The following is a 26,788-nucleotide window of genomic DNA, read 5'->3' as shown; positions in this document are numbered from 1 at the left end:
TTCTTGCTTCGCGCTTCAAGTCTCAGTTTAAGAATTATCCTCTTTGGACAGCTACTTGTACCCCTATGTTCATAGTAGTGTATTCACAATAGCTAAAAGGTGGAAATAACCCAAGTGTCCATCAGCAGATAAGTGGATAAACAAAATGTGGTATACATATATACATATATATATATATGTTAGAATATTAGTCAGCCTTAAAAAGGAATGAAACTTGAAGACTTCATGTTGAATGAAATACGCTAGACCAAAATGACAGGGTATGATTCTACTTACACGAAATAGCTAGAATATGCACATTCACAGAGACAGAAACTAGAGTACAGGTTACAGGCAGGAGGTGGAGAATGGGAAGTTAATGCATAATGGGTATTGGGTTTCTGTTTGGGGTGATGGGAAAGTTCTGGTAATGGATAGTGGTGAGGGTACCGCAACATTGTGAATGTGATTATGCTTGGGAGTGGTTGAGATGGGAAATTTTATGTTATATGTATGTTTCCTCAATTAAAAAAAGAAAAAAACCTCAACAACTAAGGAGACAATGACTGTTAAATGTAATACATGATCTGGGACTGAATCTAAAAATAGGAAAGAATGCCCAAAAGGATATTACTAGAACATATGAAAAAACTGGAATATGGACAGTAAGCTTATTTCAATGAAAAATTTCTTTAACTTGATAACTGTACTTAAGGTGGTTACATTACATGAATATTCTTTTTCTTAGGAAATGTACATGAAAATATTGTGTTCAAGGAGCATGATTTATACAACCTACTCTCAAATGTTTAGAAAATAGACAGAATGATCGGCAAATGTGGCAAAACATTAGAAGTTGAGCATCTGGGTGGGGGGTATATTGGAGTTCTCTGTATGGGTTTGTATTATTTTTGCAACTGTCCTGTAAGTTTGAAACTATTTCAAACTAAAAAGTTTAATAAAAATTATTTTCTTTCTGGTTCTGACTGGGAGGGGCCTAAGAGACCCTTGGGGTCAGGGGAGGGCTGGAAATCTGAATCTTCATCTGTGTGGAGGTTGCACAGGCGTATACATATGTAAAATTTTATTGAGCTGTCCACTTAAGATTTGTAGACTTTACTGTACATAAGTAAACCTAAAAAGGTAAAAATTAAAAAAAAAAAAAGGCCTCTTCCCTGGCTTCTGAGATTCCTACCACTCTCGACCATGATAATATGTTTATTTCCATCCTGGCACTCCTCACAATCTGTAATAATAGAATTTGTTTGTTTACTTGTAAACTGCCTCTCCCCTAGCATGTGAGCCCAGTAAGGGCAGGAACTCTCTGTCTTGGTCACTGCCGTATCTCCCAGAGTGGAGCACAGTGTCTGTCACAGTAGGTGCTTAAATACCAAATGGATAGGTGAATGGACGAATAAAAAAGCTTGGATTTAATGATGGAAGGAAAAAGAGGCAGAGGAGGTTGGCCTGAAGCCAGAAGGTCCCCACCCCTGGCCCCCAGCAGCCAGTTTAGGGGTCTTGTTCCATAACCACAAGTCCAGAAGCTGTTCTCTCCCTGGGGTCCCAACCCCGTCCCTGTCTACACCTCGTTGGGGTCATCCTGGTCAGCGTAGATGAGAAAGCCCGTGAAGAGGCTGTCGGTCCAGTAAGGATCATAGAAGAGTCCATTCTGCTCTGAGTAGAAGATCTGCAGCCAGACCTCGTCACCCTGCTTGAGGGCCAGGATGGTGGAGCCCGAGGCCACGTCGTGGTTGCCCGTGTTGGCGTCGAAGGTCCGGATGCGGTACTGACCGTTGTGCACCAGCCCGATGGCCAGGTGCTTGTTGGCCAGCGTGATGTCGTAGGTGAAGTAGTAGATCCCTGGCACGCCGCAGACAAACTTGCCACTGGTTGTGTTGTAGTGGCCGCCCTCGTTCATCAGGATCTTGTCGAACTTGATGGGCAGCCGCTCCCGTGGGTAGCTCTTGGTCACCGCCACCGAGAAGGCCGACTTGGCGTGGCCACTGCCGCAGCTGCAGGGGCCTGGGAGGCCTGGCTCCCCCTTCTTGCCCTTGGGCCCTTTCTTGCCTGGTGTGCCGTGCTTCCCTGGGGCACCACTGACCCCTTTGGGGCCACGAGGACCGGCCCGCCCAATGGCCCCGGCTTTGCCCTTTGGTCCTGGCTTTCCCCGGTTACCTGTCCGGCCAGGGGCACCTAGAAGACAGAGCAGTCGGTGTTATGGAGGGGACCTCAGAGGCCTAGGCAGAGGCTGCAGGCCATGGATTTCCATCCTTGGAGCATGAGCCCTTGGAGAATGGAAAGAACAAGCATGCTTTGGAGTCATACAGATGGGTTCAGATCCTGATGGTGTAACCTAGGGCACTTGCTTCAGTCTTGTCTAGAAAGCGGGAATGGTGATACTTACCTCCCAGAATCACTGTGGACCAGGGCAAAAATAATAGCTTAGAACAATTCTTGGCCTTTACTTTTCCGGCCTTCTAAGGAAGAGTCTGGTTTTTCTGCCATCTTTCATTGGGTTGTGCTGGTAATGGGCGGAGAAGAGAACTGGAAGGAGCTTCTTGACTTCAAAACATTGATTTCAGTGAAATCCCTGCCTACGTGTATAAGGGTTTATTGCAGTACTGCTTTTAACAGCAAAAACTAGGAATTAAATGCTTACCCAACAGGAAACAACAAAAAACTTATGGTCCATCTATACTGAGGAATTCTATGCAACAGTTAAAAAAAATGAGGTAGACCTAAATGTGCTACATGAAACCATCTCTAAAATATACTATGGCAAGGAAAAAGCAGCAGCAGAACTCTTTACATTAAAAGGAAACCACAAAGTTAACATAATTCTAAACCTATTTAAGGACAGAGAAGAGTGCCTGTCCCATAATAAGCATTCCCCAAAACACTGGTTGGCTTATCTTGCAGGACGTTCCCCCCAGTGTTTTCCCACAGAACATTTCTTGGTTTTTAATACCCCGATTTAAAAAAAAAGTACATTTTTCTCAATAAAACATTTGTTTTGGCCAATTGGGAAACAGATTGGAAATTAGCACTTCTTCACTGTATATCTATTTTCCAGGAGCAGATTACTTATGTTAAGTGGCAATGCCTGGCATTATTATGGCACTTGGAAATATGTAGTAAAAGTTTAGGAAGGAGACACATCTAAGCATAATAGCGGTTACCTCGGGAAGATGAGGGGAGGACGAAAGAGGCAGCAATTAAGGAGGACTTCTGCTTTATTTGTATTGTTTGATTATGTTACAATGAGAATTCATTTGTGTATTACTTGTATAATTAAAAATAAATAGTATGTGATATATCTCAATAAAATGAATATTAAAAAAAAAAAAAAAAAGGAGATCAAGAAATGTTCCATCCATGTCCCTGGATGGAAAGTCCATCAATGTGATTCCCATCAAAGTCAAAATATGACTTCACGGGTAAATTTGATTGATTATAAAGATCATTTTCTGGAAGCCTAAGAAAATTTTGAAAATAAGTATAATAAAGACAGGTTTACCTTACCAGGTATTTAAGCATATTGCAAAGCTACGATATTTAAAACCAGGTGATAAGCGTACAAGACTCCGTGGTGAAGGAGCCCAGTAACAAATGCTGGTAAACTAGAGAATGTAATGTTATGTAGAACAAGAAACAGTGAAACCATGAGGGAAACTAGTTGTTCAGTGTGCAAAAAATCTATTAATATTTCGTACAGATTCTCATCCCCTATCAGATGCCAAAATAAAACCCAGATGCATTATAAAGAAAATGTAAGAGTAAAAACATTAAAAATTTGAAAATAAATAAATAAATAAATAAACAAAAACCTCAGAACACCACAGTCTTCAGGGAGAAAGCATCACCTTGATGATGCCTTGACTTGAACTTTCTTTTAGCCTCAAAACTGTAATCAAATAAATTCTCATTGTTTAACCTGAAAAATAAATAAATAAACAAACAAATAAATAAATAAAAAAGGGGGAGAAAAAAGAATAAGACTAAGAAAGGCCACAAAGCTGTTCCTTAATAAAACGAAAATAAAAGATGGAAGGGGCCAAGAGGGGAGGAGGAGGAAAGCATTATGTTGGATTGGAGTTTTGGAGGGTAGTTTTTTTTGGGGGGGGAGACAAACAGATAAGGAGGCTTATCAGGAAGTTCTACCATGTGCTATGTGATGTGTTTCCTTTTTGATTACTGTTTTGAGAGAATTCAGGAAAAGCTGGCTTTACTTTTCAGAACGTTTCTGGAGACGGATTTGTGGGGGGATATTTGGATGTTATGCTCTACTCTGACTGGTCCTGAGGTGACCCAGCTTCATCTGGGTTACACAAGTTAGGATTCTCTCCATCTCTCAGCAAGGCCTTCCCTGCGGTGTTGGCTTCTCAACAGAGACTCAATGCATGGCAGGAGAGACGGCAGATAGCTGCCTGAAGCCTACATCTTCATGGCTCTTGATCAAGGGGTAAAAAGTCAACAACAGAGATAGTCTCTTTCCCCCAAGATCCATCTAAGGGAGAGCTCTAGCTGGCCCTGCCTGGAAAACATGCCCACACCTGAACCTACCTCTGTGGTCAGGGGAATGGGCCACCAGGACATCCAATGCCTGGCACCCTGTAAGACTTCCTCCAGTCAGAGCCATTATTGTTATTTTTACAGTTATTCTTATGCAAGGAGATGCTTTTGGGGGAGTTAATTTGGTGTGTTGAAAACAGCCCTGGATTTGGGGTCTGCTACTAGCCTGTCCTGTGACTTCAGCAGGTCAGTTAAGGGCAGACTCACATTTATTGCATGGCTGTTCTGTGACTGGTGCTTTGCATGCTATTTCATTTCATCTTCACCACAGCCCTGTGAGGTAGCTGCTATTATTATCCCTATTTTAGAAATGAGGACACTGAGGTTGGGAGAGCAGTTCACTAATTTGCCAGAATTTGTATCCAGTTTTGTTCCCAAAGTTCAAGTTCTTGCAGCCATGGCATGCCATGCCCAACTGAATCACTCTGGCTCCCAGTTTCCTCCTCTGTAGCATGGGATATTAAGAATGCTTCTTTCACAGGATGGCATTGACGGCCAGATGAACAATGTACTCAGAAGTGCTATGTCAATATTCAAATGCCATATGAAACATTAAACTTCCCCACCTGGGGAATTCCTGATATTCTGGCAAGCACTGGGGACTACCACTGTAGTAGGTCAAGCCCTCTATCTTGGAGCTTGCGCTTATGAAGCTTGTTACTGCAAAGAGAGGCTAAGCTTACTTATTATGGTGCCTAAGAGTCTCCCCCAGAGAACCTCTTTTGTTGCTCAGATGTGGCCTCTCTCTCTCCAAGCCCACTCAGCAGGTGGACTCACTGCCCTCCCCACTACATGGGACATGACTCCCAGGAGTGTAAATCTCCTGGCAATGTGGGACATGACTCCCAGGCATGAGCCTGGACCTGGCATTGTGGGATTGAGAAAGCCTTCCTGACCAAAAAGGGAGGAGAAATGAAACAAAATAAAGTTTCAGTGTCTGAGAGATCTCAAATGGAGCCGAGAGGTCATTGTGGAGGTTATTCTTATGCATTATATAGATATGCCTTTTTAGGTTTTAGTATATTAGAATAGCTAGAAGGAAGCACCTGAAACTGTTGAACTGCAATCCAGTATCCCTGATTCTTGAAGATGATTGTATAACTATATAGCTTATATGGTGTGATTGTGTGATTGTGAAAACTTTGTGGCTCATACTCCCTTTATCCAGTGTATGGACAGACGAAGAGAAAAAAAGGGGAACAAAAATTAAATGAATAATAGGGGGGAAAAATGAGTGTGAGATGTTCTGGGTGTTCTTTTTTACCTGTATTTTTATTTTTATTCTTATTTTTAGTTTTATTTTTTGGAGTAATGAAAATATTCAAAAATTGTAGTGATGAATGCAGAACTATATGATGATACTGTGAACAACTGATTGTACACTTTGAATAATTACATGGTGTGTGAATCTATCTCAATAAAATTGCTTTTAAAAAAAAAGAAAAAATGCAAGGACAGAAATCATTAAAAAAAATGCCATACAAGTAAAAGTTGTTAGACGTTTCCTATTGCTTAAAAATAGACACCTAAAGAAAGTCAAAGCTGAAAGGGCCTGTAAAGAGCATCCAATCTGTTTGCTGCCTGCCTGGAATCACTTCCTTTGCGAAAATACCCTTCACTGCTTCACGTGGTCCTAGTGAGGCTGTCAATCACGGTGACTGACTGCCCTCACCACCCACTCACACACACCCAGGGGCGGGCACATAAGCCAGCCTTGGCAAATTGTGGAACCTCACTCTATTTTGTCAAAAGGATTGGTCCAGGGAGGATCAACCTACCCAAGATTTGCTGTATGGACCAAACAATGAGGATGTAGGCTTGAGCCCACTAGGAACCATTTCAGTACTTCCAGCCTTTGTGAGAATGAAACCAATGACAGACAGAAGAGCTCTGACAACAACAGTTGATCTCCTGGATCCTGCCATTCCTAAAGCTCAACTCTTAGATTTCCTAGTTACATGAGCCAATAAGTTCCATTTGGGGCTACAGATTGGGTTTCTGTCACTTGCAACCAAAAGAATTCCGAATAATATATAAGGAGACTTTCCTGAAGGCATCCATCAAATCAGTGGTGCAGCTGGGCAAGAACACAGGATTTGATACCCACTGTTCCTTTCAGTAGAATGTACTCCTCTGTTTATAAAGAGCCATTAATTTGATTTATAATTAAATGGGATAAATATTAGCTTTCAGAACCTCATACACCTTCTCTGTGCTGGATTCTGTCAAGCCCAGGTGGGCACAGGAGCAGCAGGTGCTGGGCCTCTTACCTTCCTCTCCGCTGTCCCCCCGGTCCCCGTCCGGGCCGTCCTGGCCATCTTTCCCAGGAAAGCCCATTCTGCCCACCATTCCAGAAGGCCCTGGGGCTCCTGGGGGGCCGGGTGGGCCCTGGGGGCCAGGCAGGCTGCAGATGAGTTGAGGGGAGCCCTTCTTAAAGTCCCTGCGGGCGAAGGCACCAAGCAGCGGGTCGGCAGCACAGGGGAGGGCACAGGCCAAGAGCACCCAGGGGATCATGGCGGTCACCTGTGGGAGGCAAGAGAGCGGTGAGCACCTGAGTGCAGCCACTGAGCTGATGTGGTGGTCAGTCAGAGGGGTCTGGAGGAGGAGGAGGGGCAGCCAGGATTATATTTCTGTCTCTTGCTCTCTCCTGCATCTCATTAGATGGACAGACTGTCATGCCATGCTGGGGACATATTTGGATGAACTGAGTCATGTTATAGGCTCAAAAGGTCCCCAGAATTCACTTTGGATGGTCTTGGGGTGGGACACTCAGCATCAGACAGTGTCCTCTGGAATGGCTGAAACAGACACAGGACTTACAGCCAAGAGACGGCCAAATGCGAGGAGCTGTGGATGGTTAATAAAACTATATTTCAGTGTAAATATGCAGCATAAATAGAAGGTACTTCAAACTGCAGGTGATGATTTGCAACAAGGCTGCTTCTAAATGAGGGGTAGCATAGTGGAGGGTGAGGAGAGGTGAGGGTTCAGTTACTTAGCAAAGGTGAATCACTATGTCTTTCGAGTGCTTTCTGTGAGACAGGCAAGAGCTTTCCATACATTACCTAGTCCTCATAACAACACCCTTATGAAATAGATGCAGATGAGAAAAGGAGGCTCAGAGGAGTTGACAGCCTGCCCAAGTGGTGTGATTAGCAGGTATCAGGGCTGGGATCTGAACCAGGCAGCGCAGACCCAGGCTACAGTGTATCCACAAGGCTGGTGGCAGCAATGTCACCATCATACCAGAGACCGGAGTGTTATGCTCTCAGAGATTGCCGACTCCCAGCAACTCTCCGTGCAGAGGCAGAAACCAAGGGCCAGAGCAGGAATAAGCGATTTGCCCAAGATCTCTCAACAAACTGGCTCATCCTTTGCTCCCCACACTCTCTCTCCCAACAGTGGAACCAGGAGGGGGAATATTCCAGGAATGACTTCTTGCTGTGAGAATGAGCTCAGAAGTGGTATCTTGCTATGTCACCTTAGGCAAGTCCCTTTCCCCCTCTGGGCCTCAGTTTCCCCACCTGAACAACGATAGGTTAGACTAGACCAGTCCCAAACTTGAATGTGCACTGGACTTGCCTGGAGGGCTTGTTACAACAACCCCACTCCCAGGATTTCTAACTCAATAGGTCAAGGGTGAGGCTAGAGAGCTTGCATTTCTCACAAGTTTCCAGGGGATGCTGCTGATGGTGGTCAGAGACCCATTTGGAGAACCACTAGGCTAGATGGTCTCTGAGGCTGAGACTTTCAGCCTCCAATCTGCCCTCTCTTTCTGACATGAAGTCTTACCCTCTTCACTGTTCCCACCCAGCCTCTGACTACCTAATCAGAGCCTTCAAGCCCTAATGCTGGCAGAGGGGCAGGGCCACTGCTCAGACCTCAGCCCTTGGAGCTGAATTTCCCTCCTGAGCCCTCTATCTCTCTTCAGACCATGCTTTGCCCCACTGGCCCTGGGATCCTGTACAGGCCTCTGCTGCCTCTGGCTGCTGCCTGGGGAATAGCTGACTCTACCTCTCCTCTCTTCCAAAATCTTTAACTCCAGAAATAGACGAAGGGGACAGGACACAGGCGTCTCCTGCAGGGAGAGGAAATGAGTACATAGCATTGCACTGTCCTGGGTTTCGGGGGGCCTAGTTTAAAGTCACACAGGAGACAGTTCAAGTCTCCTGTGTGACTTTGGGCAAGCCACCTTCCTTCTCTGGGCTGAGAGGGTTTCTCTAAACAAGTAACAAAGAGGTGCCACTGGCCAGGTGGAGATGAGTTAAGTGGTCCTAGACACTGCTGGATATAACATTACATCATCGAGTAACAAACTTTATTTTCAATTCCTTCAATCCTGATTAAGAAAAAAAGTCTCGGCATGGTGAAGGTGTATCTGTAACACCTCTCTGGCCCTTTCTAATATTCCTTTTTAACAAAAAGCAGTCTCATCTGTAGCAGTGTGTACCTGTTCTTAAAGAATCTTGGGCAGGCCCCATAAAATCCCCAGACAGAAATGTGGAGGGAGCCAGGAGCTCTGAGATGCAGCCTCTACTAGGATGCAGGGTGGCCTGTAGCCCTATTTAAAGAAACAGATTTGGACAGAGGTACATGTTAGTTTTGGGTTTGGGTCCTTTGGTGAGGGTGCAAAAGAATTACTTAGTGGGTGAGGAAAGAGGATAGAAAAATTGAAATTTCCACCTGGGCACCAAGACATATGGGATGCTACATGCCAAACTGAGAGTCAAGCCGAAGTATAGGTTCTATCAAGGAAAAGTTCGAGAGCCCATTCCATGGCTCTTGGCCCTTGTGTCAGATCAAGGTTTAAAAATGTGACCCATGTTGTTGGGAGGGGGGAGACCTGCTCAAAAGCCTGGTTCCCGCTGGGAAAGAGGAAGAGGAGGAGTGTACTGCTGCTGCTATGCAGGAAGGGGCCCGATGACTGTCCCGCCTTCCCGTCGAAGAATGAAGGAACAAGATATCCTGCAGGAGGCGTCAGCCTGGGCCAAAGAGGAGGAGCCCTAAGGGTGAGAGACAGGTTGGGTGGACACCATGAGACCAGAAGCTGGGGGTTGGGGGTGGGTGGTGGGTGAGGAGAAAGGTCTGGCCTTGCTAGCTGAAGGAAAACGGGCAGTGTCCACTGTGGTGGTTTGGAGCTGTATGTACCCCAGACAAACATGTTCTTAAACTTAATCCATTCCTGTGGGTGTGAACCCATTGTAAATAGGACCTTTTGATGACATTACTTCATTAAGGTGTGACCTACCTCATTCTGGATGGGTCTTAATCCTATTATTGGAGTCCTTTATAAGCAGAATGAAATTCAGGCAGAGAGAGAGAGAGAAAGTTACCAAGATGCTGAGATGCAACTGAATGTGGAAGAGAATGGAGAGGCCAGGAGAAGCAGCCATGTGCTTTGCCACGTGACAGAGGAGCCCAGGACCAAGGATCCCTGGCAGCCAACCCCAGAATGCCAGTCTTTGGGGAGAAAGCATTGCCTTGATGACACCTTGATTTGGACTTTTTCTTAGCCTTAAAGCCATGAGCTTTTTAAACTCCCATTATTTAAGGCAGCCCATTACATGGCATTTGCTTGAGCAGCCAAGGAAACTAAAATACCCACATCACGGGTGTTACAGTCAGACTGCTCAATGGGGGAACCCGCTGGAAGTTTATAAAAGGCCCCAGGGAAGAGGCGGTTTTAAAGGACTGCCAGGCCCAGAGATGCAGAGCAGTTTGTTTCCTGTCCGTAAATACATTTGCACCCTCCTACTGCCCGCTGACGCCTCCTTCCTCTCTTCCTCAGACCCTGGAAGGAGGTGAGGCTAGTAAGGAGGGAATGTCCTAAGTTCCTTCCCCAAGACTCTGCCAGCTTCAGGCCTTCACTGAGGGAGCAGGAGGATGTCTCCCCAGTGAATGAAGATGGAAACAGGGACTACCTTGGAGTGGACACTTCTCCCAGGGAAGTGGCTTCCCTTACTGACTAAATTATAAAGAGGCAAGAGGAGGCAAAAATAAAGCTGCCTTTGATTGTATCTCTGGATCACACTGGCTCAAAATGGATTAAATAAACAGCTGTAGAATTTGGAAGAAGAGATGGCAAACATCATGGAAGGGTGACAGTAAAACAGGTACATTTGGAAAACTGTGACCTAGATACTCCCTAGGCCCTGTGGTCTCCATCTCCTCCCCTTGTCGACCTGACGAGAGTCCTGAGAACTGGCTGGTGCTACTTGTGAGCTGCTGCAACGCACCTGGGCCTCCAGAAGAGAAACTAAACTCTCAAAGCAGGTTTGGGAAATGGTTTGGAAAATTGCAATCTGCAAACCTTTTTCAACTAGGGAGTGAGGGAGGAAGAAAACACTGCAAGTGAGTCTCTAGGCAAAAGAGAATCCTGAGAACAGCTAGATGGCAGGCTTGGCCAGGAGAGAGGGGAACCATCTGTTTCCGTTTACCTCTCCTCCTCTCTTCCGACCTCCATGCCCAGCCACACAGGTCTCCAAAGAGGGAAGGGGTTTGCTCCCCAGCCCACATCTGCCCTTCATCAGCCTCTCTGCATAAAGAGGGGTGCCCTCTCGGTGGCAGCTGCCTCAGGGCAGGCCCCGGTGCCTGGGGCGAATGAGGGGGGCTCTGGAACATGCTAGGAGGAAGGTTTTCTCACAGCTGGAGCCTGGAGGTTCCCTCAGCCCCAGAGGAGCCAGGGCCAGGAACTGTTTTGGAAATAAAGGCGGGGAAACTAGATTCTGGTTCCAAACCTAGAGGGAGGGAGAGGAGAATATCCTTGCCTCCAGGGCATCTCCAAGAAAAACAAGACTCTAAATAGCCCTGCTCCCTGCCTGTGCCCCCATCTTCCAGAGTCTGGCTCCCTTCCCACCTCTCCACTCCAGGTTTACTTTCCACACTGTGGTGGGGGTGGGGTGAGGGGTAGGGGGCCGTACTGGGAGGTGAGTCAAAGCCTCAAGGACCCCAGATGGGTTAACTCCTCTAGGGTCTTGGTTAACTCCTCTAGGGCCTTTTTAAAAAATTAAGAATCACAAACCTGGGAGGGCCCCAAGGGACCACCTAGTCCAACACCTTCTGTTACAGATGGGGAAACTGAGGCAGGGGCAAACTGACTTTCACACTTACAATGTGCCAGGTACTGTCCGAAGCACTTTACCCACATTATCTTATCTGACGTTTACTATAAACCCTATGAAGATGATACACTTGATGTCCCTTTTTTTCCAGGGGAAGAAATAGAGGCTTCTCCAAGAAGTGAAATGATTTACCCAAATTCACACAAGCAGTGAGCAATGGAGACAACATTCAAACCCATGTCCAAGCATCTCCCAAGCCTTCGCTTAATCCACAACTGCTCTCTACACAGCATTTTCTTCTTGTTTTATAGAAGGGGAAACTGAAGCTCAGAGAGGTTAAGTAATTTGTCCATGTTACACAACAAGTTAGTGACAGAAGTTATCTTTGAACTTGGTTTGGCTAACTTCAGTGTCCAAATGCTTTCCATTATGTCAGCGTTTCTTAGATTTTTCCTCCTAAATATCCTAAATTACAGAAAAGACCTTGGAGCATAAGCCAAAACCACACATAGCAACAGAGAAATTCCTTTGCTGTCTTGTACTTTATTTTACCATTTTATACGCCACACATGCACAGAGAGAGAGAGAGAGAGAGAGAGAGAGAGAGAGAGAGAGAGAGAGAGAGAGAACATGGGCTTTGGAAGTGTAAAAGTGATTGATGCTTTTTCTCTTTCCGGATACTTGAGTAAACTTCCTGCTGTTTGAGGCGCCAAGGCCCCAGAGGGAATAAAGTAGGGCCCAAACTCCTGGCCCGGACTCCCCACCTCAAGCCCTTTGGAGTGTTAATGGGGGGCTATCCCCGGAGCTAACTCAAAAGACCAGGGTGTGGCTTGGACCCTGCAACAGCCCCCTCCCTCATCTCTCGCTTCCCACCCAGCCCCCCTCCCCTGGGCACGCTCCACAAAGAAGCCAGAGGGATCATTTATAAACATAAACCAGCCAGATCCCTTCCGAAGATCCTCGTTGGCTGCAATTAGAAAACAGGGGGATCGCTGACATGGCCCACAGGGCCCAGCTGCCCAACCCCAGTTCCTCCACTCTCTCCCCGCTCACATCCTGGCCTCCTCCAAGCTCCTCTCGCCTGGGGCTCCATCCCCTCTGCCGGCAGTCCTCAGCATCCCGCCCGCTAGGCATGCTGGCTCTCTCTCCTTTATGTTTCAAAGATTAAATGTCACTTCCTTCAAGGCCTTCCCTGACTTCCCCTTGCAGGCAGGTCTCCAGTGTTACCCCGGCTCCTTGTTTGTTTCTTTCCCACTCCTGAGAACATCAGGCAGGTTTCATTCAATTTGCCTGCTTACCCGTTTAATGTCCCACAGTCTTTCCCGTGTCTCTCCCACTAAAATGGAAGCCCCATGAGGACAGGGGCTCCGGCTGGCCACCTGCTATATCCCCAGGGCTTCAAATATCCTCACACACAGCAGGTGTTCAAGAAATATTGCTAACTAGGGAGTGTTTGGGACCCAGACTCTGCCCTCAAGAAAATTCACAGCAAAGAGAAAACAAAGCAGCAGACTCAATCAAAAAGGGCACCCATACACCTACACTCAAATATGTTCTTTTTCCACCAGTTTTTCTAATCCAAGCTGGAATAATCACTCCTCCCTTTTGGACCTCCTGGAATACAGGGGCTGGATCTTTCATCTTGCAGAATACCTTGCCTATGGAGGGTGCTCAGTAAATATTTATTCAATTGATCAGGAAAAAAGTAAGCATCGCCCACCCCACCACCATTTTTTTTTTAACTGTCTTATTCGCTAAACTGTCCTTTTCGGGAACGGGAAGTAGAAAGTAATGAACATAATAGGGAAGGCTTCATTATATTCTTCCTGCTGAGGGGAAAAAATGTTACTTTGGTTAAACCCTGGAAATGGAATCATGAGATGCTAAACTTGGCATTCTTAAGTCTGGTTTTAATTTGCCCCGTCCTTGCACCTCATCTCTCAGTTAAGAAGCTAATGACCCATAAATACACATGTTCTAGGAAAAGCCCAGGAGCTAAAGTGGCCTGCCTGAAGTCCACTTCAGGGGAAAAATCCTTCCCTCTTCTCCCACAATCCCTAGCCCACTGGGCACGGGCCCTGTGGTTCAGTCCCCAGGTGCTCCACCCAGACTGGGATATGAGAAGGGCCAGAAGTGGGGACACTGGCTCTCCCTGCATGTTGTCTGGAAGCAGAAACTCTGGGGACACTTGCCTGGGCCTTGACTGAAACTGCTAAACCCCTTGGAGACTGGAAGATACAAATTATGTTCAAATAACTTTGAACTGCTGGTTATGACACACTGACAGGTAGGAGTGGTGTTTAACTCGGAGGTTAAGTGCCATGGACAACTCAGCCACTTAGTTTCCTTAACTACCCAGTGGAAATAATAGTATACCTAACTCATGGAGTTTGTGTGAGAAATCATGGGATAACGCACTTAAAGCTTCTCACTGAGTGCTTGACACCACGAATGTGCAACAGTTCGAGGCAACTCTGCCTAAAATGTTCCCTAGTTCTAACCCCTTCCTTGAAGCCCTGAGATGGCCTTCAAGTTTCAGGTCTAAGATCTTCTCAGAGAGGCTGTTCTGAACACATAATCCCAAGTAGCCCACCCACCCTGCTTGTTCACTCATATCACCCCGTTCTTCCCTTTCAAAGCACGAGCCTAATTTGTGATATTCTAATTTATTTGTTTCTTGACTTGCTGACTGTCTTTTCCCCCTGGAATGGAAGCTCCTGGAAAGCAGGGCCCCATCTATACTGCTGTTATTGTATTGCCCGAGTCACACGCAGTGATTGCACATAGTAGGAGCTCAATGCAGAGCTGCTGAACAGGCTTGAATGAAATGGTCACTCTTATAATTAACAAAATATCAACAGGATCAAAATGGTTTCAATAAATCTGCAGATGATAAAGCCACACTTGGCTACAAAAGGACACTCAGTGAGACGACTGGGACATCAGGATTCAGATGACAGAGGTCCCAGTCCTGGTTCTGGACCTGCTGGTCATGTGACTCTGGACAAGTCCTTTCATCTTACCTGGTTTTCCATTTCCTCACTTGTACAATGGTGATAAAAACACTCTGTCTGCCTTAGGTTTGTTCAGAGAATCAGACAAGAAAATGGACGTGAAAACAAAACACAATAAAGGAAAACAGTTCTGACCTCCCATTAGGAGCCCCCCGGAGCTCTTCAGGCGGAGGCCTAATCTTGGGTGGAAGGAGGATGCCTGCATCCGAGCCAGCAGGGCAATCCTCCCGGTGTTTGGAGTTAAAGCGATGGGGCCAGTGGATAGAATGGGTCGGGGCTTGCTTGCAGATGAAGCCCGCTAAAAATTTGCTTTGATGGAAGTGAGAATTCTGTAATGAAAAACACCCCAGGAAGCAAACTGGAAGCAGCCTTTTCTTGCTTCTCTAATAAACTGAGAGACACCTCCTGGAGGACAGAGGGGCTGGTTGAGGCTCCTCACACTGAGCTCATGAAATGGTCCTTCTCCTGGGATCTTAAGTTTATGCCCGTTTGGACACTCTCCAGAGTCCAAATACAGAGCATTAAGTCATGGGACCCACTTGCCAGGAGGCTCCAGAAAATACAAGATCTGCTGTTTCCTCTTTTTCTTTTTTTCCCCCTGATATTTCTGGCTCAGCCTAGAAAAAGAGATCCAAGGACAAACTGTAACCTAACAAGGTCTCAGAAGCCAGGATCTCATGGGGTTTGTCTCAGCAAGCAGGCACTCCTGAATATACACAGGAAGCCAGCCTGTTGATCACTTTATTAAAACGGAGAAATTATATCTTCTATGTAGCCCAAATCACCATGGAGGGCCATGGAGCCTGAAACTCTGGACCTAGCACCTGGCAGAGTGACCTCAGGTGAGCTGCTGTCTCCCCTGAACAGTGAGGACAAGAGCCAGGCTCTGCGGGGCCTGAGTGATAGACTGTAGGCCCAGCCTGTGGCTGTTTTTGCCGGTGTGGAGAACAAGGACTGCAATGAAAGAGAAGAAGGCAGTTGATGTGTGAGACGTGAAGGGGGTGAGGGAGAGGAGGCCTGATGGTGTTCAGATTTCTGGATCTAGAATATGACATGAGGCATATATTAAAATAGTCTAGTTGCCACATTAAAAAAAGGAAAAAAGAAGCAGGTGAAATTAATTTGAATAACATGCATTATTTAGCCCAATATAACCAAAATATTGATAATATTGATACAAATGTTTCAGCGTGTAATCAATGTAAAAATAATTAATGAGGTATTTTATGTTTTTGTATTTGTACTGTATTCCAAACCCAGTGTGTATTTTACATTAGCAGCACTTCTCAATTCAGACTAGCCACATTCTAAGTGTTCAGTAGCCAAATGTAGCCAGAAGTTACCACAGTAGACAGCATAGCTCTACAAACTAGTGGTGGGACATTTTACAAGTCGCTTATTCTCTCTCCTTCAGCCTCCTCCTCTCCAAACTGGAGAAGATAATAACAGTGCCTATCAGAGAAGGTTGTGGTGAACTAATAAAACTTAGAACAAGGCATGGCATATGGTAAGAAATACAAAAGCATTCTCTATTATTATTTTATTATTCCTTGTCCTTTTGAAAATCAAACAAGATGATGTTGATAGTAAAACATGATTAAAAAAAAAGTTACGATCTTGTTTAAAATTTTAAGTGTCACCAACCATAACTGCACTAATGGAAAACAGTCCTGAGTTCCCCTTGTGAGCCCTGTGGCATTTCAGGAGGAGGTCCCTGTGTCTTTCCAATAAATTTCCCTTTTTTACTTAAGCTGGTTTGAGTGGTATTTCCATCAGTTGCTACTGAAAGAGAGCCCTGACATCCCAATGTGGAAATATGTTTGACAAGAACACTAAATGAAAATGGTGGACATGAAAGTGAAATTTTTACCTGTGCATGGCAGAGGGAGGCTTTGCTCCTGCCCTGCAGTGCCCATTCTGGACGAAGCATGGGGGTGTCTGCCTTGGCCCTGTACCTCTGAGCCACCTAGCATGTTCGTGCTCCATGATACGAAAGTCAATGAATCGACGGGTTGGCGTCTATCTCGTCAAGTGACAGAGTTTGGGGAAGGTCAAATGGGCTAGCCTGTGTGCAAGTACTTGGTAAGTGGATGCCCAAAAAATGGCATTGCTTATTATTATTGCCTTTGAGACCAGGCCTTGGGGATCTGGAGGTGAATGAATGTGGTTCTTGCTGTGAGGTTGAGGGTCTGGAACACCTGTATGACTGAAGAGAAAGCAAGCCTTGCTGCTTCCTTCTCTCTATGAAAAGGGTCTCCTGAGGGGCCTCCACGACCACCCAGGAAGCCAGGAAAGAAAGGTTTGGGGATACATGACCCCTTGGAATGGTACAGAAGTGACCCTGCTTGAAGACCCAAGAGCTGAGTTAGAGGAACAGATTCTACGCTTTGAAGGGGTCAGGGAGAAGATAAGTTTTCCTTAACTTTTCTGGCCCAGTCCAAGTACTTGCCAGTGTCTGTGGAGTCTCTCCTGGACAGGCCCCTGTGGCAGTCAGGGTAACTCCAAAGACCTGACGCAGACCTGGCCTTCAAGAAGCACAGGGCCAGACAAGTCCTAAAACCCAGAGGCAACAGCCTCTTTAAGAACAACAGTCAGATGAAGTTCCCCTCCCCACACTGTCAACACCCCCTTTGAATGTGAACAACTTAGGGTGCTCACTGCCCAGACACCCCTGAAGATAAAGAGATTAAGTGAGAGGAAAGGGAAGCAACAAACAAGATAAGATTTAACAAAGGTTTATGAATACTGAAACTTTATATAAATATATACATATATATATTTTAGATGCTGGGGTGTTGGAATAGCTGGAAGGAGGTAAATGACATGGTGGAACTGTAACCTATAACATTCTTTGAAATTTGTTCCATAGCTACTCTGAATTCTGCTTTGAAAGTCTTCACTTTTCTGTATATATACCCTATATTGCATAATAAGGAAAGAACTGAAACTGTGGAACTGTAACCCATAATAATTTTTGAAATTACCTACATAACTGCTTGTTGAGCTCTACATCAAAAGTTAACACCTTTCTGTATGTATGTTATATTTTACAATAATGGAACTAGCTGAAGTTGTGGAACTGTGACCCATGACATTCTTTGAAAATTTGCTCTCTACTTGTTAAAGTGTACTTTGAAAGTTATCACTGTTATGTATATATGTTAAAGTTCACAATAAAAAAATGTGTTAAAAAATAGAAGCAGAGGGCTGGTCTGGTGGTTAAGAGTCATTGTCTAGCTGTTTGACCTTGGGCAAGTTTTTTAACCTTTCTGGACCTCAGTTTCCTTATCTATAAAACAGGACAAATAATAATACTTTATGATCTCATTTGAATTATTTGAATCTGAATATTCAAAACATAAAACCTATATTAAAATATATATAAATGTAAAATATTTATTAAGTTTACTTTATGTGTGAAATCTGAGATAACCCCAAATCTCCAAATTAAAAGTTGGTCAAGAATCTTGGCAAATGATGTGAACTGTAAATTGTAAACTGTGTTTATGTTAGAGCCACACAACTCTAACAGGTAAACTGACATATCTGGTATCCTTCAGCAGGTGAGTTTTGAATGACGCCAGTTTTGAATTACATGAGGTCTTCAGGAATGTCTCCTTTGAGCAAACTGGATTGCCCACACCTTCCTTATAGAGTGCAAGTATTAAGTGAGGTAATACAGTCACCGGCCCACAGTAAAGCACTCAGAATTAGTAGGTGTTATTTTGATATAATAAAAAATGTGAGAGAATAGAGAGAGAGATGATATCACAGGAGAAGGCTGCCACACACAGGTGGATGAACAAGCAGATCTGAGTCTGCTGTCTCTTCCTCTGGAAGATGGTGAGAATGGCAAGCCTGTGAGCTTTGACAAAAACAGAGCTGAAAGCAGTTCATGATGCTATCTTACAGCATGCCATGAATGCAAAGGGGCAGCATTTTTCTAGGAGTGTCCCACTTTACACAAGGTTGTAAAATTCTAATTCAGTAATTTGATGATCTGCTGTCTGCTCAGGTTGCAATGGGGAAGGATCTCTGGCTGAAGAGGGATTAGAAAAGCTGTGGAACACCGTCCTACCCCTGAGGAAATCACAATCTGGACAAAGGTGACAACTGGCCGATCAATGGCCTTATACAGAATGACCGACTGCATTATGTTTTGGAGATTGTTTTTTTAATTTGAAATTGTTGCCAATGAAACACTTGGGAGATTTTATATTAAAATCAAGATTTCCTGTTTTTCTTGAAAACCTGGAGGGTCTGATGACACTGGGCCTGCATTCTGCATCCACAGTCCTCACCGCTCTTAAATGTCATGCTTCCCCTTCCCTGTGTCAGCATCTGAGTTCGGAATCCCTGATCTAGAGGAAAAGAGTAACGATTCTTCAAGTATGTTGAGAGTTCTTATTTAGAAGCTTTAATGTTCATCATCTTTAATTCTCTCCACGATTCAGAGGCTGTTCCTATCATTTCCACTTGGCAGAAGGGAAAACAGAGCTCAGAAAAGTAGAATTATTTTTCCCCCATCAAAGCTGGAATGGAACCCAGGCCTCCTGATTCAGGGCCCAGGGCTCAGTCCCTCCACCACAGCCCCCCCTGGATGGGTGCAGGACATAGGCACATAAAGCCTGAACAAGCATGGTAGCTCTGGCTGTGAGCAGATAAATGTATGTGTCAGGAGTAAGACATTTATAGCAGTGCACAAATGCAGGGGAGGATGCCTTGAAAAAAAGATTTGGCATAGAATTCCTTTAAAAAGTAAACCTAGAATAGAAATTGATTAACAGAAATGTGATTTATGTAAGAGTTTATCTCATGGAGGCAAAGCAAGGTCTGCAAGCGTTTGATCTGGAGGAAGAGTGGGGGAAGCTGGGGCTGTGGAGAGGCACTCTGCTACCCAAGCTGAACCTTCTGGAGTAAGAAGTGAAAGAGACAGCAACTGTAGAAAAGAAGGTTCAATCATCTTTGTCCAAGCAGCAGGGTCAGATGAGCGAAGCAGTCCAAGAAAAGGAAGAATGTAGGGATTTTCAGAGAAAGAAGTAATATGTTGGGACCTTGACTGAGGATTTAATAGAGACAGAGTGGTTTCAAAGATGACCTCAGTCTTGTGAAATAAATTGCAATTCATCCATACTAGGACACCATATAGAGAACAGGGTAGATTCTTATATGTGGATATGGAAAGATGGCCACAACAGTGCTGAGTGGAAAAAATCAAGTTACCACATGAAACACAGAGTATGATTCTTGCTGAGTTAGAACAAAGATACACACATAAATATACAGATATGTGTACGTAGGTGTGGAAAATTTCTGAAAGGACACAAAATTTCGTTAAGGGGATTACCCCTCAGAATTGGAAAGGGATGTTTGGGCTGTCACTTTTCACTTTCTACTTGTTTTCTGCTGTCTGAAATTCAGCAACACATGAGCACGTGTTGTTTTTGTAACGTTTAAAACTGAAGGTTAAGTTGTGAAGTGAATGGACATTGAGGACAGTATGTTGAGTGAAATAAACCATAAATGAAAAGAAAAAAAAAAAACATGAAGGTAAAGCTGAGGTTTAAGGGTTGGAAGACAATCAAGGATGGTATCACTGTTGGTGGATGAGGAGAGGTCAGTCATTTGGGAAGAAACAAACTCTGTGGCAAGTCTGACGTATCAGAATAAGGGGTGACAGTGAGGTTCTGAAAAGTGTGGAGGGCCTGAGGAGTTGGCAGTTGAAAGTAGGAGTAATGGGCATGATAACCAGAGAACAGGATAAATGAGGGAGGATAGTGCGGATGGGAGAACAGAAATGGGGGATATGAAAGGACAGGTTTTTAACAATTTTAAAGGAGCATTAGCCTTGGATTGACATATAAAGGTTATTGGCATTGCTCTTGTGGGTGGTTCAGCATGGCAGGGAGCTGAGGTCTTGGGGAGACAGCCAGTGTAGACAGGGGTCCTCCTAAAGCAAGAAGAACCCTTGAGGGGCTCCAGGCAGGAGAGTTGTATGGTCAAAGAGCCCAGGAGGATCCCACTGAGGCCAGTGAGAAGGACTTGTGGGGTTACGGGGGGAGACTGATGCTGGGAGACCAGTAAGGGGGCCTTGGGGGCTTTGCAATAGTAGCTGAGAGATAAGATCCTGGAATGGGGGCAGTGGTAGTGGGGATGGTGAAAGAAGAACAGAGTAAATTAAGACAAGGCTGGGAGAGAAGCAGTTTGGAGGAGGAGGCAGAGTGAAGGGGGTTGTGAAGAATTAGGTGCAAAACCCAGCTTACCATTTCATCACCTCTTTGAACTCAGTTTGCCCGCCTGTATAATGTATTGAATTAAAGAAAGGTGTGAAGAGAAAATGAGATAACACATTCAAAGGATTTGGGCACAGTGCCTGGCTCTCAATAAATGTTAACTCTGATTATTCGCTTGGGTTTTGGATTCAGACCTACCAGGATTCAAGTCCCTTTACTGTCAGTTAGCAGCCGTGCAACCCCGGGAAAGTCGCTAAGGCCTCTGAGCCTGGTTCCTCTTTGGTAGATGGGAATAACCAGTTGTCATGAAGATGAAACAGCGCTCCTAAAGGTCTAGCAGGCTCTGGCACAGAGTAGGGGCTCAGTGGTAAACCTTTTACTACATAACCACGGAGCACAGGGCCGGCACACAGTAAGCAGTCGGTAAATGTTAATTAACGTCATAATTCATAAGCAGAGGTCGAAAGCCATGAATCGAGGGTTGCGGGGGCCACAACGACGGGGCGCTCGCAGTACCTCTCCTCTCCCCACCTGGGACTGCCGTTGCCCCGGCGCCGCGCAACCTCCCGCTGCGCGTCCACGGCTCCCGCCCCCGCCAGAAGGCGGTGGAAGTGCTGGTCCAGCGGGCACGCGCCGGCCACTCACCCTCGTCACCGCCGGCCACGTCCAGGGGCGTCCGGAGCAAGGGAGCTCCCAGTCGTGCTTCGCGTCCTAGCCTTCAGCGGCAGCAGCAACCAGGCCGGGCCCGGCCCCAGGCATAGTTTTCCCATCCGGTCATGGGCGGGGGCGCCTGCCTCCCGGTCACGTGGTCCGGCCTGCGGCGCCCCGGGCGCTCTCTCTTAAGCATCGCTTTGGAAAAACTCAGCGCTGGTGACAAGTTGGGTGTGTCGGTGCATCTCTCTGTATGTAGAACTTGTTCACGAGAGTAGTTGTATCCATGTTGTTGCTAGGGTTTTGGGTGCGTGTGTCTGAAGAGACATCTGTGCGTCTGCGCACATGTGAGCACTTATCTGTGGATCTGAGAGGGCTCTTGGGCATAATAGTATGTTTCCCTGTGTGAGAGTGATTAATCGTTGGGTATGTTTTTAGTTGTATGTGTGTGTGAGCATAAAATGCATGTGTCCAAACATTATCAGGGTTTGTGTATGCACACATAAATGCACATGTGCAAGTTAGCAGCTTGGTGTATAACTGGAGTGCACATCAGTCACTGGATGTACACCATAGTGGTTGGGTATCTCTGAGTTGGGTGTATGTTTTAATGTCTATGAATGTGCATAACCACTTATTAATGTGTATACACATGAAGTCTGTGTGTACCAGTGTTTATGCATTGTGCACCAGTGTTTATGCATGTTTAAGTGTGCAGTGGTTCATTCTTTGTGTGTTGTATGCATGTGTGCCTTGGTGTGGATTTTGTAGGGATGTGAGTGTGCACGCACATAATGGTGTGTCAGGTCCCCCTGGTCCCAGCCCTGATCTCCCTCTACCCAGAAGGAGAGGCTTCCCTGGCCTCACTTGCTCTCTGGCCAGGCCTCAAGTCATTCAGAGATGTGTGCCCTGCTCAAGAGCCCTAACTAGAACAGGCAGAGTGATCCTGGTTAGATAGCGAGCAGATGCCAAAGGAAAGAAAAATCATCAGAGGCCTGACATTTGCTTCTCTCTGTTCCTTCCACTGCTCTCTGCCACTAGCTATTAGCATTTTGCTTGGGTGCCAGAGCATTTGGTTAACAGCTGGTATGCGAGGCAAGGTTTGTAGTCAAAATTCAAATGTGGGTTTGCATTTGAATTCTAATGCTGGTTCCACCACCTTAGACAAGTAAATTAACCTTTCCTTTTCTGAAAAGTGGGGAAAATAGTAGTTATATTACCTATACTATCTTTTCTCCAAAGTTGAGACACTCACCCATAAAGATGTTTGGTAAACCATCATATTATGTAGACAGTTATTACTGATATTACCTAAATATTTGAGGATGAAAGAGCTCAACAAACATTCATTCAACAGATATTTACTAAGCATCTATCATATGTAATCCTGTGGTAGGTGCTGGGGATATAGAGGTAACCCAAACAGGCTTGATGCCTGCCCACATGGAACTTAGAGACAAGTGGGGATGACAGAAGTGGTTACAGGTGCAATGGATGTCACAGCAGAGGAAAAAAGTGACTATTTAAAACTGGGTGGTCTGGAGAAGGCCTGGGGAAGTGATATTTTGTGTGAGCCCTGAGGGATGACTGAGACTTGTCTGGGTGTAGAGGAAGTATGAGCTCTTAATATGAAATGAAAGATGACAAGTGAAATGGAGTTTAAGATGTTGAAACATAGGTGGCTGGAAAAAGAACATCCCTCCACTGCTCCATCTGGGGTATCCTGGTCTGTTCCTTAATGAGTCAGGAATGAGAAGGGTGAGGAAACCCTGCTTAGAATGCCTGTGGGTCATTCAAAATCTAAAGGGCCCAAAAATAAAATAAAATAAAATACCACACGCACAAAAAAAAAAAATCTAAAGTGCCCAGGAGATCCTAGGGTAGAGCAGGAATCTCTGGGTGTTACCCACATGACTCTGCTGTGACAGATGTTGAAACTACACACGGCCAGATTGGCATGCTCTTGTTGGTGAGGAAATGGTTAACAGAATGTATAGGAAAAGGCAGTGATGCCACACTTGGCACGCGGTAAGCCTTTAAAGTTTACTGAATGAATGAATGGGGATAGATGCTTTTCTGTCCCTTGGAGGAGACCTGGAACGTCCACTCTTCTAAGTCTAGCAGAGATAGTCCTTGTTCTTTGGGTCCTTGCAGTGTAGCAGGCAATTCACAATACTCATTAAAGGACTGTTCTAGGACCTGCAGGAGTTACTGAAGCTAGAATAGGGTTCAGAACGTCTGTCTTTTATCAGTCTACAAACATTTATTACCTATTTTGAGTATTGGAACAAGGAAATGAACTTCTGGTCCAAAAGAGAGAATGAATGAACACAAATTACTCTAACAGGCAAAATGTAAGGGCCACAGAGAGTTTCCATTCCAGTAGGGGCAGTAAAGTGCCAGATGTGGTAGTTGTTCCACAACTGTTCACAACCTCTCTTGAGAGTGAGTGCCTTCCTATACCACAGAGGTTGGAAATCTAAAAACTCATTTCAAGGCTCCTTGCCACTGGGATTTCCATTGAAATTTAGGTTTTGCAAGTTGTGTGTGCTTATGTAAGACTTGAATTTAGAATTAAGCTAGGCAGGGAGGAGGCAGCAGGCTGGAAGGAATCCATTTTGCAACTGCTGGCCTAGAACGTGCAGTATGGCTCTGGAATTTTGGCAGTAGCTTCCTGTTCCTCAAATTACACCTAAGATGGTGTGTTCTTGCAGCCAGAAACTGGGCCAGTGGCTTCCTGGTTGTGGCAGAAGTAGACATTCCTTTGGAGGGTAGTATTGGATATTTTTCTGGGAGTATTTGCTCTGTAATGTTTCTGCATGCACTTAATTCCCTTTATTAAATCCATGTCTGTTTAAAATACTAGAAGTGTTTTGGAATCTTCCCTTGAATGCTGATTGATAGTCATGTTACAAAGTACAGAGAGATGCTGTGACAGAGAGAAAAACCATGAATGTGGATCACAACAGGTTGGGAATACATCCTTTTCTAGCATTGTCTTTCTTTCCTCATTCTGTCCATCTCCTACCCCCTACTTCGATCCTGCAGTCAACCTTCAAACAAGTAAATCATTTGATTAAATATGAGCTACCATGCATAAGGCACCTTGTTTGATGTTGGGGTCACAGTGGTGAATAAACACAGTCCCCATCTTCATGAAGAGATGTTAAACTAGCACTCAATCATATAATTCAAAATTGTGGTAAGAGTTATGAAGGAAAATAAGAGGGAACAAATGGGAGAGAATTATGTTGTGGAGTATGTGGGAAAACTTACTTTATATAGGAGGTCTAGGAAGACCTCTTAATGAAACCATGGGCAGGCCAGTTTGGGGGTCTTGTCCTCTGTTCCTGTAACCTTTCCTTCTGAGTTTGTTTACCTGAGGATGCACAGAAAATACTGACTCTGGTTCGTTAGATGACCTTTGAGACACCAGGAACAAAGGTTACTGCCCTCAGAACCAGGATTATGAGGACAGGGAGACAATGGAAACAAATCAAATGCTTCAGTAAGCCTTCCTTCAATAAGGAAGATCTGGCCTAAAATCCACTCTACCATGTATGGACAACTCTATAATTAACCAATTGGACTATTCAAAGTCAAATCTCTCCACTTCTGTCCTCACGTCTCACCTCCCATTCCCATAAAATCTCCCTTAACTCTCAGATCAGGAAGATAGATTTGAGCCTTGCCTCTTGTCTCCTTGCCAGTCAACCTCACAATAAAACTCTTTTCTCAAAATTCCGATGTTATAGTATTGTCCTCTGTGCATGTCAGGCAGCGAGCCCTTGCTTGGTACCATTGAATGGGGAACATTTAAGCTGAGTCCCAAACCATTAAAAAAAGGGCTTAGCCATGCATAGAGTAGGAAAGGAGTAGAGTGTGTAAGAATCCGGTTAGCCATTCTAAACCTTTCTCGTGCTCCCCTATGTAATATTTATAGGATAAAACACAAACTCCTTGGCCTTTATATACCTCACTAACTTAAAGCCCTCTGATTTGATCTCTTTCCAGCCATGTCTCCTATTCTTCCTCATTGGCAGGGTTTCTCAGCCTCAGCACTCCTGACATTTAGTGATGGATAATTCTTTGTGTTGGGGTTTAACATCATCTCTAGCCTCTACCCGCTAGATGCTAGCAGCAGCCTCTCTTCTCCCAGTTTGACAACCAGAAATGCCTCCAGACATTGTCATATGTCCCCAGGGGAGCAAAATCACCCTTCATTAAGAACCACTGCCCTAAGAGTAGCCCTGCTGTAGCCATGTGGTTTTCTTGCTGGCTCCTTAATGTACTTTATTTTTTATGTTTCTGTACCTCCACTTATGCCATTCCCTCTGTATCTGCAATTCTGCTTCTCCACAAAGCTTTACCCATATATATACTAGAAAGTCATGGCTTTTATCTGCTCAGCATTCCTCCTTCCATTGGAGGAACTCTGTTCGCATGATCTCATGTGTTTTGGGTGTGTGCCAGTTTGGATGTATTAGGTCCTGCAAAACTCCATGTTCTTCCAATCTTGTAGGGGCAGACGTATTGGTGTTTAGGTTGGAAACTTCTGGTTCAGTGTTTGCATGGAGATGTGACTCAATCAACTATGGGCAAGAATTTCATTGGATTATTTCCATGGAGGTGTTGCCCCACCCATTCAGGGTGGGTCTTAATTGGATCACTGGAGTACTTTAAAAAGAACCACACAGGCCCAGATGCTTGCTGTAGATGAGACAGTTTGAAGACAGCTGTTGAAAGCAGAGTTTTGCTCTGGAGAAACTAAGAGAGGACAAATGCCCCAAGAGCAACTGAGAGTGACATTTTGAAGAGCAGCTGCAGCTAAGAGAGGACAAAATACCCCAAGAGCAACATTTTGGAGAATGCCATCTTGAAATGCAACCTGGGAGCAAGCAGACGCCAGCCACGTGCCTTCCGAGCTAACAGAGGTTTTCTGGATGCCAATGGCCATCCTTCAGGGAAGGTACCCTGTTGATGCCTTACCTTGGACACTTCATGGCCTTAAGACTGTAACTGTGTAACCAAATAAACCCCCTTTATAAAAGCCAATCCATTTCTGGTGTTTTGCAAAAGGGCAGCATTAGCAAACCAGAACAGAGTGATAGAGAAAAGAGTAGCCCATCCTAGTGCTCTGTCTGCCCTCTAGCTGCAGAAGCCTGTGGACCAGGTATCCATTCCTTTCTGTTATTAGCCAAAATGTGACTGGTAGGCATGTGACCCATACAGAGCCAATCAGAGGCTTTCCACGTGATCTCCATGGTGGGGAACTGCT

General features: G+C 45.1%; 1 protein-coding gene across 3 annotated transcripts in view; it reads right to left on the bottom strand.

The window, feature by feature from the left end:
- Window positions 1–1,388: 1,388 nt before the first annotated feature.
- Window positions 1,389–26,788, bottom strand: part of C1QTNF2 (C1q and TNF related 2) — a 51,450-nt gene continuing 26,050 nt past the window's right edge. The window contains exons 1-3 of one of the 3 annotated variants that reach the window (XM_037799479.1): window positions 21,505–21,734; window positions 6,822–7,074; window positions 1,389–2,172 (exon numbers count right to left, since the gene is read on the bottom strand). In XM_037799479.1, coding sequence (XP_037655407.1) covers window positions 1,559–2,172; window positions 6,822–7,065 — 858 coding nt within the window. In that variant the 5' untranslated portion in view covers window positions 7,066–7,074; window positions 21,505–21,734 and the 3' untranslated portion in view covers window positions 1,389–1,558. Of the gene's footprint in view, window positions 2,173–6,821; window positions 7,075–21,057; window positions 21,195–21,504; window positions 21,735–26,788 lie in introns of those variants that run through there. The other 2 variants (XM_037799478.1, XM_037799477.1) reach the window with 2 other exon arrangements.

Source organism: Choloepus didactylus, chromosome 11 (assembly GCF_015220235.1).
Source record: "Choloepus didactylus isolate mChoDid1 chromosome 11, mChoDid1.pri, whole genome shotgun sequence".
In the NCBI taxonomy this organism is placed as follows: Eukaryota; Metazoa; Chordata; class Mammalia; order Pilosa; family Megalonychidae; genus Choloepus; species Choloepus didactylus.
This window is presented reverse-complemented; position numbering and strand designations above follow the sequence as displayed.